Here is a 15,975-nt window from a genome sequence, read left to right as displayed (position 1 = left end):
AGACCCTTCAATCAGGTTCGCCGTGAACGTAAGCGAGGTGCTAATTTCATTACAAATACATTTCGAGTATATTAATTTTCGCGTTCGCTCAAAACGTACCAATAACACAAATGAAAGTGCTCGTATGTGCAGCTCATTGTAGCGGAGAACGGCATTCACATCTCCTGAACCATCCGGGCGATGCTTCGTGATTAAGAATAAAGGGCGACTGTCCTACCGTCACACTTATTGGACTTGAGAATGGCAGACGGGGAGTGCTGGTTCAGCATATTTGAAGTGTAAGGCGCGACGACGACGATGTACAAAAAGGGAGAGTACACACACACGGCTGGAAGTGGCGCTACGTGTGTGTCTACTCTCCCTTTTGTCCGTTGTCGTGGTCGCGCCTTACACTTCAAAATTTTTTGGACATTCCTACACAAAATAACCCGGGTATTCAGTATGGCCCCAGCCGCAGTCGAACGTAATCAAACCGGAGGAGTTGGAGTGATCTCCCCAATGTGGCCAGTCGTCTTTTTCGTCCATTTTTATTTTCATTAGCCTTGCTAAATTTCTTATAGCCGCCTCGGCTGCGTAGCGACTAAGGTGTTGCGGCTCTAATCTTAAAGGTGCGGGTTCGATTCCCTGCCATGGCGGCCGCATCTCGATGGCGTCGAAACTTTGAGGCCCGTGTATTTAGATTTAGGTGCACGTTAAAGAACTCCAGGTGGTCGAACTTTTCGGAGCCCTCCATTACGGCGTCTCTCATAATCATATCCTGGTTTTGGGACGTTAAACCCCAGATATTATTATCGATGGCGTCGAAACGTACATAGCTGAGTACTCAGATCAAGATGCACGGCTAAGAATTCTAGGTTGTCATGCAAGCAAAACTAATCATTCAACCGGCTTTTAAAGCGATCAAATTGCCAAAATTATAGCACGGGCATATACTTATGCGCCATCTCCCGTAAAAAAAAATAGTTACGTCAAGGGTGTCAAGAAAGGGATGAAACGTGCAGCAATGGTGTTTATCACTGGGTCGTTAGTCTTCCTCAATTATTACTTACGTCTGTTCAGGAATCTTAAATGGTGTTTTCTACCTGTGTGTTCTTTTCTTCGGTTTTAGTGGAACGGTGGCGAGTGATGGGTTTGCCCAATTTTTGTGGTACAAACGCGCTAGGAGTTTTCGCGAACATAGGACAGGCCCATTTTCGTTTCGCGTAGCCGTATACAACTTCGCTGTAAAAGTGGAATCGGGATCATGGAAGGACTATTTCGTGCACAAGGGCTGGTTTGCAATAGGCCATCAGCATAAACTCATTCCTTATCGACATTACAATGGAATCGTTGTGCTCCTACTGCACATTCCGTGTACATATTTCGTAAAGAGGGCCACTGCTTCAATTGATATACCCGCCTTAATACATTCACGAATTCGCTTTGCCATTCTTTTTCGTTTCAGACTAACTAGATTAACATCAAAGTTGCGACATATTTGTGGAGCTGGGGCCACAAAGAAGGCTTGACCGAGGTCATGGGTGAAGGCGGGTCAGGTGAGGCTGCTAAGCGCCGTTTTCGGGACGTCTACAGAAGCTATTTCAAGGAGTATCACCTGAAGCTTAGTTCACACTAGTGAGAGCACCAATAAAGAAGCCATTTTCCTAATTTGACAACCACTGAGCCTTGATGACCTAATTTGATTCCAGCTAATTAATCCATAAATACTTGCGTCACTGGCTCATCTTTTCGTTTTTGGTCTTCTGAGGTCCTAACTATTAGGAAAACAAGCACAAAAAATGTCTCCGGCCAAAATAAAAAATCCAGGGCTGAAAGGGTTAATAAAGTGTGTTAAATACGGACTCAGTGTTCAACTTTTGTTTATTAGAAGAAAAATGTGTTTCTAATTTAGAAACTAATTTAACATTTAGTTAAGAGCGCAGTAATTTCTCGTGTTCTTAGACCAATAGCCCGTCACCCTCTCATATTATGTCATAACACGTAATCTTATCCACCACGGTGGTCTAGTGGCTAAGGTGCTCGACGGCTGACCCGAAGGTCGTGGGATCGAATCCGGTCCCTGCCGGCCACATTTTCGATGGACGCTAAAATGCTTGAGGCCCGTGTACTTAGATTTAGGTGCATGTTAAAGACCCCAGGTGGTCGAAATTTTCGGAGCTCTCCACTACGGCGTTCCTCATAATCATATCGTGGTTTTGGGACGTTGAACCCAAAGTGAAAAATTAAATTAGAATTGTAACGTAATTTTGGACATCAAATGCTCCGAATTACCATCATTGACTGCGAGAAGTCGGAAGTGTTGAGCATGTTATCTTCTATCGAAACATGCACAAGGGCACTTGCGGTGCTTCACTCATCTTTCCTCGACGATTGTGGTGAGACAGATCTCATACTGCAGTGAAGTTGCTGAGCAGCATGTTGCCGTCAAAACGGATAACCGAGTTATGTACCGATTTCAGCACACTAGATAAGGATGTCAACAAAACAAATAATAAATTAGAAATATTATCGGTTACGTCCGTACCTGCATGTATTACAACGGAAATCGTATCGTCAGAGTTGAAATGGCATAACATGTGGTCAATAAGTGTGACATAATAGTCATTAGCGCTAGAAGGGCTTCTAATGCCATTAGGAAAACCGTAAGAAGCAATCAGGTTTTATAAACATCCTTAGTACTTGGAAGACAAGAGAAATTAATGTCACCGCGTACAACAGTATTCCGAACTGCTCAAGAATGGTTTACAGGTAACCGAGAAATGTTCTGTTAGAACAGGGAGGCCGGTATGCAACTCCTGATATCAAAGAATTTATCCAGTGTTCTGGTCGTGTTGGACCTCAGCGCCGAGGTAGATAATTTAACTTAATTAGTACGCTGATGTTCACATGGACCAAAAAATGACGGACATTTTCATGACTGTTAGAGTCAGTTTTTGGTATCAGTGCTTCTACGGCCGCGTGAAATTGTGACTATCCACCATCCCTCAAGGGAAAGGTGTGAAACAGCTGCGTCTTACGCACTTACCTGCAGAGTAGAAATAAACGTGGAGGCTTACAGAGAGGGTTCAACTTAAATTGAGGACGGCGCAGAGAACAATGGAAAGGAAAATGATGGGTGTTACGTTAAGGGAGAAGAGAACGGAAGAGAAGAACGCCATATTTACACCACCTGGGCGACGGCCGCACAGCTGGGCTTACCCACGCGCTTTTCATTCGTGAGCCGTTGCACCGCTAAACAGATTATGAAGGCGAAATAGTGCAGGAACAATGTAATACAAGTTTAATAAAGAATATGGACAGAATTAGGTGTGTGATAATATTCAAATCATAGAAAAACTGACTTTTAGAGTTGTGTACGCGTATTTCTGGACCACTGCGTTCTATGCAACGCGCGGCGCTTTTTTTTTTGCTATAAAAGCCACCAGGGCACACGAACGTACGAGTATAGGAGTGCCACTGCCAGACACTTGGGTCAAGGATTAAGGTCACCTTCGAATTATCACAATGCAAACTTGGTAGGAGCATACATATGCAGTACTTCAAATAAATTAAAAAAAACGCACGCCAGCTACTTTCTTTTTCGGAGTTGAAGATTTTCACGCCAGTGGACGCGAGCACTATTTCACCGGTGAATACTTCTCCCGTCGGAGCATTGTTGTTGCCTGAGCACCTAAGATTCTTTGACGTGCACCTAAATCTACGCACGCGGGTGCTCTTGGATTTCGCCTCCATCGGAATGTGGCCGCTATGGCCGGGAAGGGAAAGCGCGCCCTCGACCATTGCAGATCCACTCTTTGCCGGCTAAGCTTACCACAGTGGGTAGGCACTGAAATATTTTGCGCGTATGCTGTTCGTATGGGTGCACGCAGTAATATCTAGAAATAGCGTTTGTACGCCATCGTTGCGGTGTAAAAAATACCAGATTAATTAATGGGCCCGTCATTGCTGGCTCCAGCAGTGAGAACTCACAAATACCACGTCAAATAAAAATGGTTTGTCCGGCTTTATTCTTGTTTCGTTCAGTAATAGATAGCACGTCGCGCAAAAATGAAGAAAATAAAATGTTTGTTCAATTCTCTAATTTGTTCCAATTTGGCTAGCATGCTACTTAACTTTGGGCTTGCTACGTGTAGGTTGCTAGGGAAATGATGTTGACATTGTGGGCTTCAATTTGTTGCGCTGGAGCACGTGTAGCTGGTCACTTGGGTAGTGTTCATCCAGGGAACAACGTAGACGATCGCCGAACACTTCCCGTTCACCTGTTGTGGAAAACAAAACTGTTCAGTGAGTAAATGTGAAACTACAATATAAATGGGTGAGCACATCAGTCCTGTGTTGTGATAAGGCTTAACTACGATGAAAGGAGAATGCAGTAACAGTCATGGCATAATCGACATGTGCTACTGCATGGATGTTCATAGTCAGGGGTGCCATTTTCCCATCGTTCACGGAAAGCAAAGAAATAGGCCACATAGATAACTACACCTGGTCCCGCATACACTTTTGGCGTAATAGGGTTCTGAACAACGCGAAGAGAATAGGGTATCCAGTGTCCACGCGAGTTCGCCGTAGACATCCGCGGTCCTTCTTTTAAGAAGGACCGCAGGTGGTGCGCAAAAGCGTCACTTTTTCACACTTTCCTTCGAGAGACTGGGTTGAGCGCGATAGATGCTGACACGCATAGGCATGCGCGGGGTTCTCTATTAGGGGGCAGAAGGGAGGGGGGCGAAGTGGGTGAAGCTTCGCCGCAGCGCCCCTGCACTTCTTCCCAACTCCCCACCCTTTGAGGCCCTTATGATAAGAACGCAGTGCAATGTTGAGCCCCCCCCCCTCCCCTCCCCCTTGCCACGCTGTTGAAAAACGCTGTTCCAACGGAAAAATCACCGCCATATCCACGAAGTGAATGACGTTAGAGGAGCTTGCTCGGAGATGATCGGGTAACCCGCGAATCCTCCGTACACATTCCCCTACCATCACATATAGACGTGACAACGTTGTTATATATACATTAGCCCTCTTCACTTCGGACTCCCGGGCTATCACCGCAGGGTCTTGGCGGTGAGCCCGAGGTGCTGCTGCGTTGCGAGCCCGCCGCGCTGCTGCCTTGGCTGGGGTGCTCATAGTGCGGAGCGGCAACGAAGAGTGTTCACTGAGTAAGCTCCCGGCGAAGAGAAAGGAAGCGCGCCAAACGCGAGCGCCAAACGAGGCGCGGCCCTCTAGCGGTCACCTATCTATCTAGCGCATGCGCCGAGCGTGGTGTGCGCCGCCTTGAGCGGCGGCGCGCCATCTAGTGAGCATTCTTGAAATCACCGGAGAGAGCGCAGCTGCGCTTAAGGCGGAACCAACGAGAACTAGTGTACACGCCGCCGATAACGGACAAGGCGCGAGCATAAGGAGCAAGTTCCTAAAACGTCACGAAATCGTGGTTGAAAACAACGCATTCAACCGTCCGCTTCCCTTCACCAGAGTGAGGTGAGACCACGTGATCCAACCCTGCACTTCACAGCGACTGCAGCGCCCGCGTTTCCAGTAGGGGGACTCGCGCCCAATATGGTTACCCGAAAAGAAGCGATCGACTGGAGCACTTGCCGATCAGGTGTGGCAGCATCATTAACACTACCACCGGCACTGTGTGCACCTAGGAGTACCAAGTTATCTATGTTGAACGTTTCCTTACGGCGAGCAGTGCAAGCGTGGTGCAAGCACAATGAATAACATCAAAAATAATTCAATGATAGCCTGTGGACCATACGCTGTACAACGGAGAGAGTGACTGCTTATGTTAGGGCGCTATAATTAACGCTATTCGAGAATTTTAGCAATAGCAGATTGCGGTGCGTTCAATTTGCAAGCTTCCCAGCATGCAGAAAACGGACATGTGCGAGGTCCTTGTGCCTTCTTCGTTTTGTCGTCGTTTAGTGTGCGCATTTAGATCAAGAATGGATTCAAGCCAACTAGCCCGCCTATCCGCCTTACTATATACAAGCACTGTGTTTTGGGCATCATAACCCTTTAATAGCGAGTGTATCAGTTACACGTGCTATCTAAAGGATTACTTTCTTGTATTCGAATACCGAAATTAGCTCTTGTCGCTCTTACTCAAACGCTGTGACCTTCTTTTTCTTTTTTTGTTATGCTCACCAAACTCAGTGAAAGGCTCCCCAAATAGTCGTTAGCGTAGTACGACACTTGCGTTGCCACCGTGGCATAAAGTATGTCATCTCTATTAGTGTAAATAGGGCTGCGAAGCTTTTGCATCCTCTACCAAAGTCGTACTTAAATCCGAACTAAGCGTGAACGATATATCACCAATTCTTACATGTCTCGGGCTTAGACGTCTAATTACGGCGCACATCATTAGATGGCGGTGAAAACTAGCTGATAAATGCGACACCAGAAAGAGCGAATTCTCTTGCGCGCAGCCTGTGCGCGTGGTGTGAAACATGACTTCAAATTTATGCACATCAGTCATGCAGCGCACAGGCACGCACAATCGCTACTAGCTGCGTGAAAGCCAAACCGTTAATGCGCGCAATAGTGTGACGAAACAAGCGTGATTGTTACAAGAATGGCGTCGGAGATCGCAACCCAATTATCAGCATACGTTTGATGTGACACGTTTCTGCGGTCAGTGGACGCAGCTCACCGAGTGCGTTACAGACAACTCAGAGGGATGCAAGCACAATACGGCGCTGGAGCACTGCTATAGCGTTCCAGCGCGGCCGTGGCAAATAATATTGGACTCCTCCTAAGTAAACTTGCGCTCACTTAAGTTGGGGTTTTCCCTAACTTATGAAGTCTGGTCATGCCATAGACAGCTTAGAAGAAAGAGCAACAACTACATACACGGTGAAGCGTGCATGAGTGAGGCTGCTTGCATAGGTTTTCAGCGTCGCCTACGAAGTATAGAGCGAATACACAGTTCCTTGCTTTAGGGGCGCGCTGGCGTGGTGGCTTACCGGCCCGGCAGGAACGCACTGCGTCGCCGAATATTGAACTTGACCGATCCTGCAGTTTGTCGGTGCCGTAGTGAAGGTCAAGTTGTAGTTTACGCCGGCAACAACCTGCATAAATTTAAAGTAACAAGAAAAGCTACTACTTTCATTCACATTGTGTTTAACATAACGAATCTGCACGAGGCACGCTGTAGTGGAGGGCTGCAGACCAATTATTGTATAACTGTCTTTTCTTGCTGTTGTTCAACCTTTTATATTGTATAATACCGCACTGCTATCGACTAGTTCGTGATGGAACCATTGCATGTATTAAGCTATTGTTTTTTTTATGTGTACTGCCCCTCCTACTTGGGCCAAGTTGGCCTGCAGTATATTCAAATATGTAAAAAAATTCGACAACACGGCGTGCTTTAACGGACATCTAGAGAACGACACTGGAACGTTCTTGCATTTCGCTCTCATCAATCAATACACATTAGCCGCCACCAGGGTTTGAACCCACGCCCATGCTCTGAGCAGGAGAGCCCTAAGCCGGAAAACCAGAATGGGAGGCGCTGCGAAAAGTAAGATATCCGTCCTCTTTTTCAGGAAATCAACGTGACAATGTCTAAAGGGAGCACGACGTAGGGCTCGCTGAAGACAAGTATTGAAATAATGTGGACTACAGTAAAATATTTTTGCAGACGTGGCGGGGGGTTTCAAACGGTTTCGGAAACTGCTGAAAACACTCAGGATGAATGAGGGCTCGATGCGTGAAGATGTCGATGCCGAGCTTATATGATTTTGTTTATTCACTTCATGCATGTTGCAAGTAGATCAGACAACGATATCGCTAAAAAAAATAACGTGACAGAAATAAGCAGAGATACTGCAATGTTGTCGTTTGGAGCGGCTTGGCGCAGCGAATGACAAAAGAAGTGCTCGATAACGTAGCTGGTTGAAAAGCACTAAAAGAATAACGTGGGTAAAAAAAAAAGAAAACGCACGTCAAATTGAGGAAGCACACAGGAACCGTTTAATGGAGACGATGAGGTGCTCCCAAAAATGGTGGATTTATTATAGGCTTTAAACCACATCAGTGGGCAGGCACAATTAAACCGCGACCCGTGTTGGGACAATCGTACTACAAATGATTGTATTTCTCAGAAGTAGTCATGTTCATGCTTATGCAATGCTACCCATGTTGATGACTGCTCTGACTGACTGCACTAATAACAGAGAGAGAGATAATAAAATGAGACAAAAGCAGGGAGGTCAACCAGAATTGTAGCATCCGGTTTTCTACCCTACACTAAGGGGAGGGGGCAAGGGAAAGAAAGGTGGAAAGGAAAGCTGAGAGAAGAGCAGGCGAGCGATAAAATAAATATAAACAAGAGGAAGCTGTAGAGCGGGAGTGCTAAAGCCTATTCAAGAGGCCACTGGCACGCAAAAAGTTCAGTAAGGCCTTAAATGATTTCCGGTGTGAAGACAGTACGGTTCGCCATTCAGCACTGACTGTTCCGACCGGGGTCTGTCGTCAAGCCGGGCCAACACAGCAGCTAGCGGCAGTCTGTGCGCGCTGTAGCGAGGACAGCGACACAGAACGTGGTCTATCGTTTAATCGCTGCCGCAGTGGCTGCAAGCAGCACTGTCTTCCATGCCGATTAAGAAGGCAAAAAATTCGGTGAAAGCGACACCAAGCCACAGTCGGCAAAGCAACGTTGTGTCTCGAGTCGAAAGAGTCCGGACGGCGGCCGAAGTCGACGAGACGGGTCCAGTCTATGCAGTCATGTGTGCTGCAAACTTGGTGTGTCACACAAGGATTTTCTGTCACATTAGCAATCTCTCGAATTTTTATTGCAGCATCTGTTCTTGAGAACGGGATGGATTCTTGTACGCCGTCTTCGCGTGCAGATCGAGCAGCTGCGTCGGCATGTTCGTTGCCCAATACGCCGCAATGACATGGAAGTCACTGAAAAGTGATGTCATGTCCTTGCACGAAGAGGTGATGGAGCTCTACAGTGCCGGGCACCTGACGAACAACTAGTGTTGCACAAATAACAGGGATTATCATGGCACCTGGTGAAGGCCGTCTTAAGCATTTAATTCAATGGTAGATGACAAAGAAACTTGTTTTGGGGGTAGTAAATCAAATATTTATTTCAATTTCTAGTTCACTCTTTTTGAAGTGAACACTATTTACTTAAAAATTTGTTGAATTTCTATCTTACTTTGCCTTACAGTCTCCGTTTTTATCTCCCATTCAACTCAAGCGCCAGATTGTTGGCGGATCCCCGTAACAGGTAATTTGCGCTATTGGACTAAGAATAAGCAAGCATGTTTATAATCTGATCGAGACAGCTTACCTATTAGGGTCTTGTCTCTTTGTTACTAGAGCACGGGTTCGGTATCCGATTCTGGTGTCCTCCTTTCGGTGGGAACGCCCTCGTATCCAGATTTGTGCATGTTCAAGAACGGCGGGTGTTAAGTATATGTCCCCAGTTTGCCACAATGACACGCATCGTATTTACACAGCGTAGCTTCGGTCGAAAATTTATCGTTTAAGATGAATTTGATATTAGAATAATTACCTCAACTCCCTGATTATTGCAAACAAACAAACAAACAAACAAACAAACAAACAAACAAACAAACAAACAAACAAACAAACAAACAAACAAACAAACAAACAAACAAACAAACAAACAAACAAACAAACCACGCACTAACCTGGGTGGCGACATTAGTGAGGTTGACGACCGTGTCGTACACGGTCCTGCCCTCTGTTTGCGTGGAGACTGCGTAGTGGGCAAGCTTCAGATACTTGGGGCTCCCCTGCGGGTTCTGCTCTGTCCAGCCTCCCACCATCGTTGAATCTGTGTAGTCACTGCTCAGCAACACGCCCGTCCACAAACCAGCCATCAGAAGCAAGCAGGTCTGCGTCATCGCTCTCATGGCAGCCAAAAGCTTTCAACACGTCCTGCAACGAATATGCCGCACGGTTCAGGTAACGCTTTCAGTTTTCATCGAAACGTACCCTGTCCTACAGTGGGTGTATGCTGCCACCTCTGGGGCAGCATTTAACCCACTGCCATCGCCACCACTACCCCACATTAGGCGATGCTATCCTGAGTGTGGGGTGGAAAAGAGGTTGTTCCAGTCTGGCTAGCATCTCTGCCTTACACCTCTGCTGTTCTCCTGTCATTTAAAGATGTGGTTTGTAAGGAAAAAATAAAGAACATTCATAGGCGTATCGACCGGAGGGGGGGGGAGAGTCCCCCCCCCCACTGGTAAATGTTAGAAAGGCGGAGTCCCCCCCCCCCCATTTTCGACAGTGGTCATCGTCGTCTGCAGTCTGGGAATTTAACAAGTGAGGCAAAGTTTTGCTTGAACGCAGCAATGACGTAATTATGTTTTAAAATTTCTCCTATAATTCTGCTATGGTACTGTCCTCCGTGTCTCATGGCCACGCACTGTAGGCTCTCTGCGGCACAGACTGCCTACGCGACGCTTTCGCCCCTTGCGCTCGAGCATTGCAGAGGAGGCTACCGCTCGGCAGGGGCTCTATAACATTAGAACAATCTCTCATGATTTTATTTTGCTCTGCCTGGCCTGAAATTTACGTAATCGGTGACGCAAATACGGGCGGGAACCAGTAAACGTTTTATAGCCCGATCAAACGGTCTTCCTGTTTCGTGAAATTTAGTTTTTTTTTTTTTGAAAACGAATAGCATCGCCGCTGCTCCATATCCAAGCTGCTGTGAGTTTATGAGTGAGCACAAGTGTCGAGTATTTTTGTGCCGAGCCAGAATAGCTAAAAAAAGGCTCCTGCTTTCGCCTCCGGTTAACCTGCTTCACCTTGCTCATCAAGAGGTAGCCTGCAGCGATCGCGGCGGCTTGCAATAAAGCGATAAATAAGGCAGCGGACTGCCTTCGAGAAAGAGCCCGTAGTGCTCTAGAATGATGGCTGTCATTTCACAATCCACGATAAAGGTGGTGAAAGTGAAGACGACCATTATAACCAGTTGTGCAAGAGCTTATTTCTTTTAACCTTGAATTTCTGGTGCGCTAGAACCAAACCGCTGAAGGCCTAAACATTTCCTTTTAAATCACCGGCCACTGCAACCTAAAGCGATGCTTAAGAGAAGGGAGCTTTGACGGCGACGGCGGGGTGCAGGCCTAAGGAGCTTCGCTCCTAATAATCCAGCGCCGTTGTCTGTCGTTCCTTTGCCCATTCTCGTTTTAGGGGCGAAGCTCCTTAGGGTGTGGGTCGTTCCCTCCTGTGTAGTAGTAGTAGTAGTAGTAGTAGTAGTAGTATGTAGCCAGCTCTAGTTTAATGAATTGCTCACTAGATGAGCAATTCACTAGATATCATAATTTACAAGACATCGTAGTGTTCCTTGATTTAATCACAATAAAAGACATACTTTGCGGGCGATATACTCTAGTGAACTTTCAACTTTTCGTCTTAATGTACATGATAAAGAAATTAATTCTACGAAAAAACGCAAAGCACACCTTGAGCAAGATGTTTGGCTAAATGGGATCATGAGGCGATGCGATGCCGGAGCACTTGCACTATCGCGTTCTCTTGGCCTTCGTTGGGCATGCTACCGACCTCGCGTCGTGGAACGCGAAGAGGAACGCTACGCGCGTCGTGTCTTCCCTCTAGCCTTGCCGTTAATTCTCACAGAGCGAGCGGGAACGCGGTCGCTCTTGGCGCGCTCTCTCTTTCGCTCGGGAGCGGACACTTTTCCTGCATTTCACCGATCACAAAGCGGTGATAATGAAGGGACCACGCAAACCAACAGTACAATAAAAGTTTGGTGTTTAATATATACACGGTGTTTCACAGTCTTTATATGATGTACTGGGCGAATTTCACGGAAGAGTTTCACGGTTTACCGATGATTCCCTCCGGAGTCATCATCATTCACCCCGTGGATATGCTGTGATTTTTTTTGGTGGAAGGACACCAACTTGGCCAATTGACCGTTCTGATGAGGGTAACGAGACAGACGCTCGCTCTGAGGGGAAGAACGTGAGGAGCGTTGTACACTCGCTCGGATTAGGAGAGGCAGCGAGAGGAGGATAATGATTGGCGCTTGCGGAAAGTAGGTCAACCGAAGAGGTGTCGGCGTTACAGTATATTCACTGCGTGGGTGTGACGCAAGCAGTGCTGCATCGGCTGCTCTCGCGCACGGCATTACGAGTTGCGGCCGCGGTGGGACGCTACCAGCGGGTAGTGTATGTTATGCGCAGCAGAAGCGCTCAGAACGCTGCTTGCGTTGCAGGGCGGGCATGATTACGCGTTTTGAGTGAGTGGGCGGGTGGAAAGAGCCACGGACGCTGGAACACTACGGTAGCGTTCCAGTGCGGCCGCGAATGAGCATATCGTCGCGTGGGGTATACATGCCTTAATCTGAAAAAAAAATGTAGTGGCTTAGCTCGGCTATGACAGGATATCCGTAGCGTGAGCTAAGGTTCAGCTGATTATTCTTAGCTCTCCTGGTTGTCTAGGATAGCTTGATTATTATGATTATACTGCTGCTTCAATGACACACACACAGTATCCGCATTATGAGACACATGTATGTTTATTTTTTGCTCAACGCCATTCCTCTATTGCGACAAAGACGGCTCGGTGGTCATTGTAGTAACACGCTGCCGTCTCTATGGCCCCAACGCCCGGCGCAGCGTCAGACGGCCACTGCGCAACGGAGGCGCACAGCTGGGCGCGCGCCGGCGCCAGTATGTCTGCGTAGATCGAATGCGTGCGGAATGCTCTGGAATGCGTAGATCGGCGGGGTGCGTGCGGCGGCGGCGGCTACGGTGCGCCAGCTGTGCATCGTGAGACGTCACTGCTCCTCGCGCATGCGCAGCACAGCTCTCGGACTGCCACGCGAAACTGCTTCAGCTCGGTCAGTGTAGCTAATGGTAAGGAGCCACAACAAATAGCGAAAACCTATGCGAAATTTAGGAGCAAAATGTAATGCCCCACGAAAGGGGCGACAGCTTCGCTGTCCGACAGTTTTCACGGCATGGAAGTGGCTGAAATTTTTATTTAGAGGTACACATTCCCATTTGCGAAATCTAGTCGAAATGAAGGCTTATTCTTTTTAAGCTAGCACCAAAGGTAAACAATTTATGCGAGATTAAAAGGTTGTTTTTTGACAAAGATTAGAACGTACGTCAATATTATTTACAGCAGCGATTTTAGTAATAAAGAAACGGAGGCAAGTGCAGGACACGACATTTTATTACTAGCTTAATGATGCACTAGGCCCTCAGTATAATTAATCACTAGTACTCAAGCTACTCAATGCAGAAAAAGATGCGCACTGCTTGTCCAGTTCTCTTTGTCGCTTGTCCTTCGTGCCTTTCTCTCAGCGCAACATTATAAGAAAATTCCTGCAGTGCATACAAGACGGTATGAAATGCTACTTAGGCATTTCTATTGGATTCATGCAAAAAGATAAAAAGTCACAGTTTCGCCGCAAGGGCGAAGCAATGAATGCGATAGCAAGAAATTAATGCTATACGAAGTGAGGCTCGCCAATGGATACTCTCACTTTGAACAGCGCTCCTGTTGCAAAGGCGGCCGAAGCAGCGAAGGAAACTAGCGTGCTTCAAGTGTCGAGCTGTGACACTTGATAGTTCGCGCTCATCTTCTGTTTGTTCGTTTAGCGGCGTCCCTGAGCTCGAGTGACATTCGTACGCGCCGTAACATGAGCGCGGACATCACGGTGAAAGCTTGAACCATTCCTCTTCCCCTCACCACGAGAAAACCGCGCGAGCAGACAGCGGAAGGGCAAGGTTCTCCCATGCGCAAATATAAGAAGAAGCGAGCGAGCTCGCCGACGACTTTTAAATGCGCCCGTCGGGCTCCTAGCGCCATCTCGCTGGTAATGAAGAAACGCTTATTATCGCCTGCCGTCTCTGAGTCCGTCCAGCGGTAAAGGGTGTGTATATAAGGCTCGCCGTTAGCTACGTGGAGGATCTGCGTTTCGAGGCGTAGTGGATAGCACCACTCGCTGCGGAGTAAGAGGTCCCTAGTTCGATTCCGCGCCTCGGAAGCATTTTTCTGAATTATTTTGCTTTGGGGCTTTTATATATATATATATATACATACTTATACATATACGGTGCATGGCGACGGCGACGGCAAAATCCAGCCGAGACTGTCCATATAATTGCTATCGCAATAAAAAAAAAACTGCGTTACGTTACACTTGACGACGCGGGTGGTAGACGCAGACGGTTTCGTTTTTGCCACAGTGGCGAAAATGAAACGAGCTGGCGAGGTCACGTTGCAAGAGTATATAGTTTTGTCATCGCTTACTGCTGCACGCGGCTTTTCATGGCTCCGGAAACCCGCTCTAACTAAACTGCAAGTTAGAGAAAATGCAGCGTCCATGTGACGTCTTTGGATGCCTGAATTGCGCAGGCCACTTGGCGAAGAGCAGCTGTAGCAACGAAGTCGATGCGACACTCCACAGGGCGCCTTGGACGAAAGCGGCCAAACCATGACCTACTAGAACTCCTGACCTGCACAGGTGTTCCCCACTCCAGCGCACACGTTCTAGTTGATGCCTTCGCCGCTAGGGACAGAGCGTATGAGCGGTGTGGCACTCGTCAACACCTGTTCTCTGACGTCAGCCTCAGCGCTCGGGGTGATGTTTCTGCCAGCGCATAGCGCTCATATCGTGTAATCATTATGCGGAAATGAAATATACCTCGAAAATAAAGATACGAGAAGTGATTTAGGAATTCTTTGCATCTTACAGCTATGGACACGACATCACATAGGCCGTCCTGCACCACGCAAGTCTACGGCTTTGCACGTTAGTCAACCACGATACAATAAATATTTAAGCGTACTGAATACTTAGCCCTCTCTCTAAGTTTGCAAAAATAGTCACATATGTGCCGGCAGTTCGTCACATAGTGCAGGCGTTCTCACTCAAATGCCGTCCCAACGGCCGCAGAGTAGCACACGGACGGACGGTGGATGGATGGATGAATGCTATGAGCGTCCCCTTTATAACGGGGCGGTGATATGTCCGCCACCAGACAAGGCAAAAAGAAAAAAAAACACTTCGTTTTTTAAGTTAGTCTAATGCCTTGTGTACTTCGATGACATCGATATTACCATAGAAAAAAGCAACAACAAATTCGTAGCCCAGCTCTCTGCCCCATCAGACAAAATTACCTTATTTTTCCCACTATTTATTTTTGTCCTTTCTCTCTACTTTTCTGCCACCAGTAATCTAACCGACTCTTGGTTATTTCTATCGCGGACGTGTTGAGCTTTCCAGTGTTTTCCTTGAAGCCCAAGGCTTGACGCCGGCTCGTGCCCAAACACACACCCGGGTGGATATGTCCACATCCAATCAGAACATGCTCCGTCGTTTTCGTAGCTTCCTCACAGCACGTGCATTGTTCTTCTTTTTTAATGAATCTCCCTTTATAACTACGCGCTTTAAGGCAACCCGACCTCACCTCAAACAGTGAAGCGCTTTCCCTTCAATTATCATAAAATGCCTCCATCCTTATTTCGTTCTTGCCCTTTCGGTAGTTACTCGGAGCCGTCTTTTTTCCGTCGCTTCTATCTAATAAATAATCTCCGCCTCTCTGACATTTCGCTTAACGCTCTTTGTTGCCATATCGCTTAGCACTACCAGCCATATACTTACCAGTGAGCCTCCTAGTTCGTTTTCTCCACTGTGTGTCCACGCTCTTCCTATACAAATAACGCAACACCTTCTCTGCCAATCTACTACTTCATATTCCATAGCCTTTCTCGAACCTTATTTTGCTCTGAGCTTCCCTCGCCTCAAAACTTGCCAATCCCATATCGCCCTTTACAGCCTCATTTGTCGTCTTCCCGTCAGCGCCCAACGCGAGGCGTCCCACAGTCCTTTGATTCATATCCCATTCCCGATTCCACCTCTGACCTCATGCACACCACTGAGTTCCCAGATGTAAGCGCCTGGAAACCATTACACCTTTCCACAGACCTCGAAGCACTCGTACCTAT

At 47.3% G+C, this 15,975-nt stretch overlaps 1 protein-coding gene across 1 annotated transcript in view; it reads right to left on the bottom strand.

The window, feature by feature from the left end:
* Positions 1–4,003: 4,003 nt before the first annotated feature.
* LOC119373483 (salivary cystatin-L2-like) overlaps positions 4,004–15,975 on the bottom strand; it is a 17,275-nt gene continuing 5,303 nt past the window's right edge. Inside the window, exons 2-4 of the mRNA XM_037643517.2 lie at positions 9,666–9,915; positions 6,960–7,064; positions 4,004–4,259 (exon numbers count right to left, since the gene is read on the bottom strand). Coding sequence (XP_037499445.1) covers positions 4,167–4,259; positions 6,960–7,064; positions 9,666–9,890 — 423 coding nt within the window. The 5' untranslated portion in view covers positions 9,891–9,915 and the 3' untranslated portion in view covers positions 4,004–4,166. The remainder of the gene's footprint in view (positions 4,260–6,959; positions 7,065–9,665; positions 9,916–15,975) is intronic.

Source organism: Rhipicephalus sanguineus, chromosome 11, assembly GCF_013339695.2.
Source record: "Rhipicephalus sanguineus isolate Rsan-2018 chromosome 11, BIME_Rsan_1.4, whole genome shotgun sequence".
NCBI classification, from domain to species: domain Eukaryota; kingdom Metazoa; phylum Arthropoda; class Arachnida; order Ixodida; family Ixodidae; genus Rhipicephalus; species Rhipicephalus sanguineus.
This window is presented reverse-complemented; position numbering and strand designations above follow the sequence as displayed.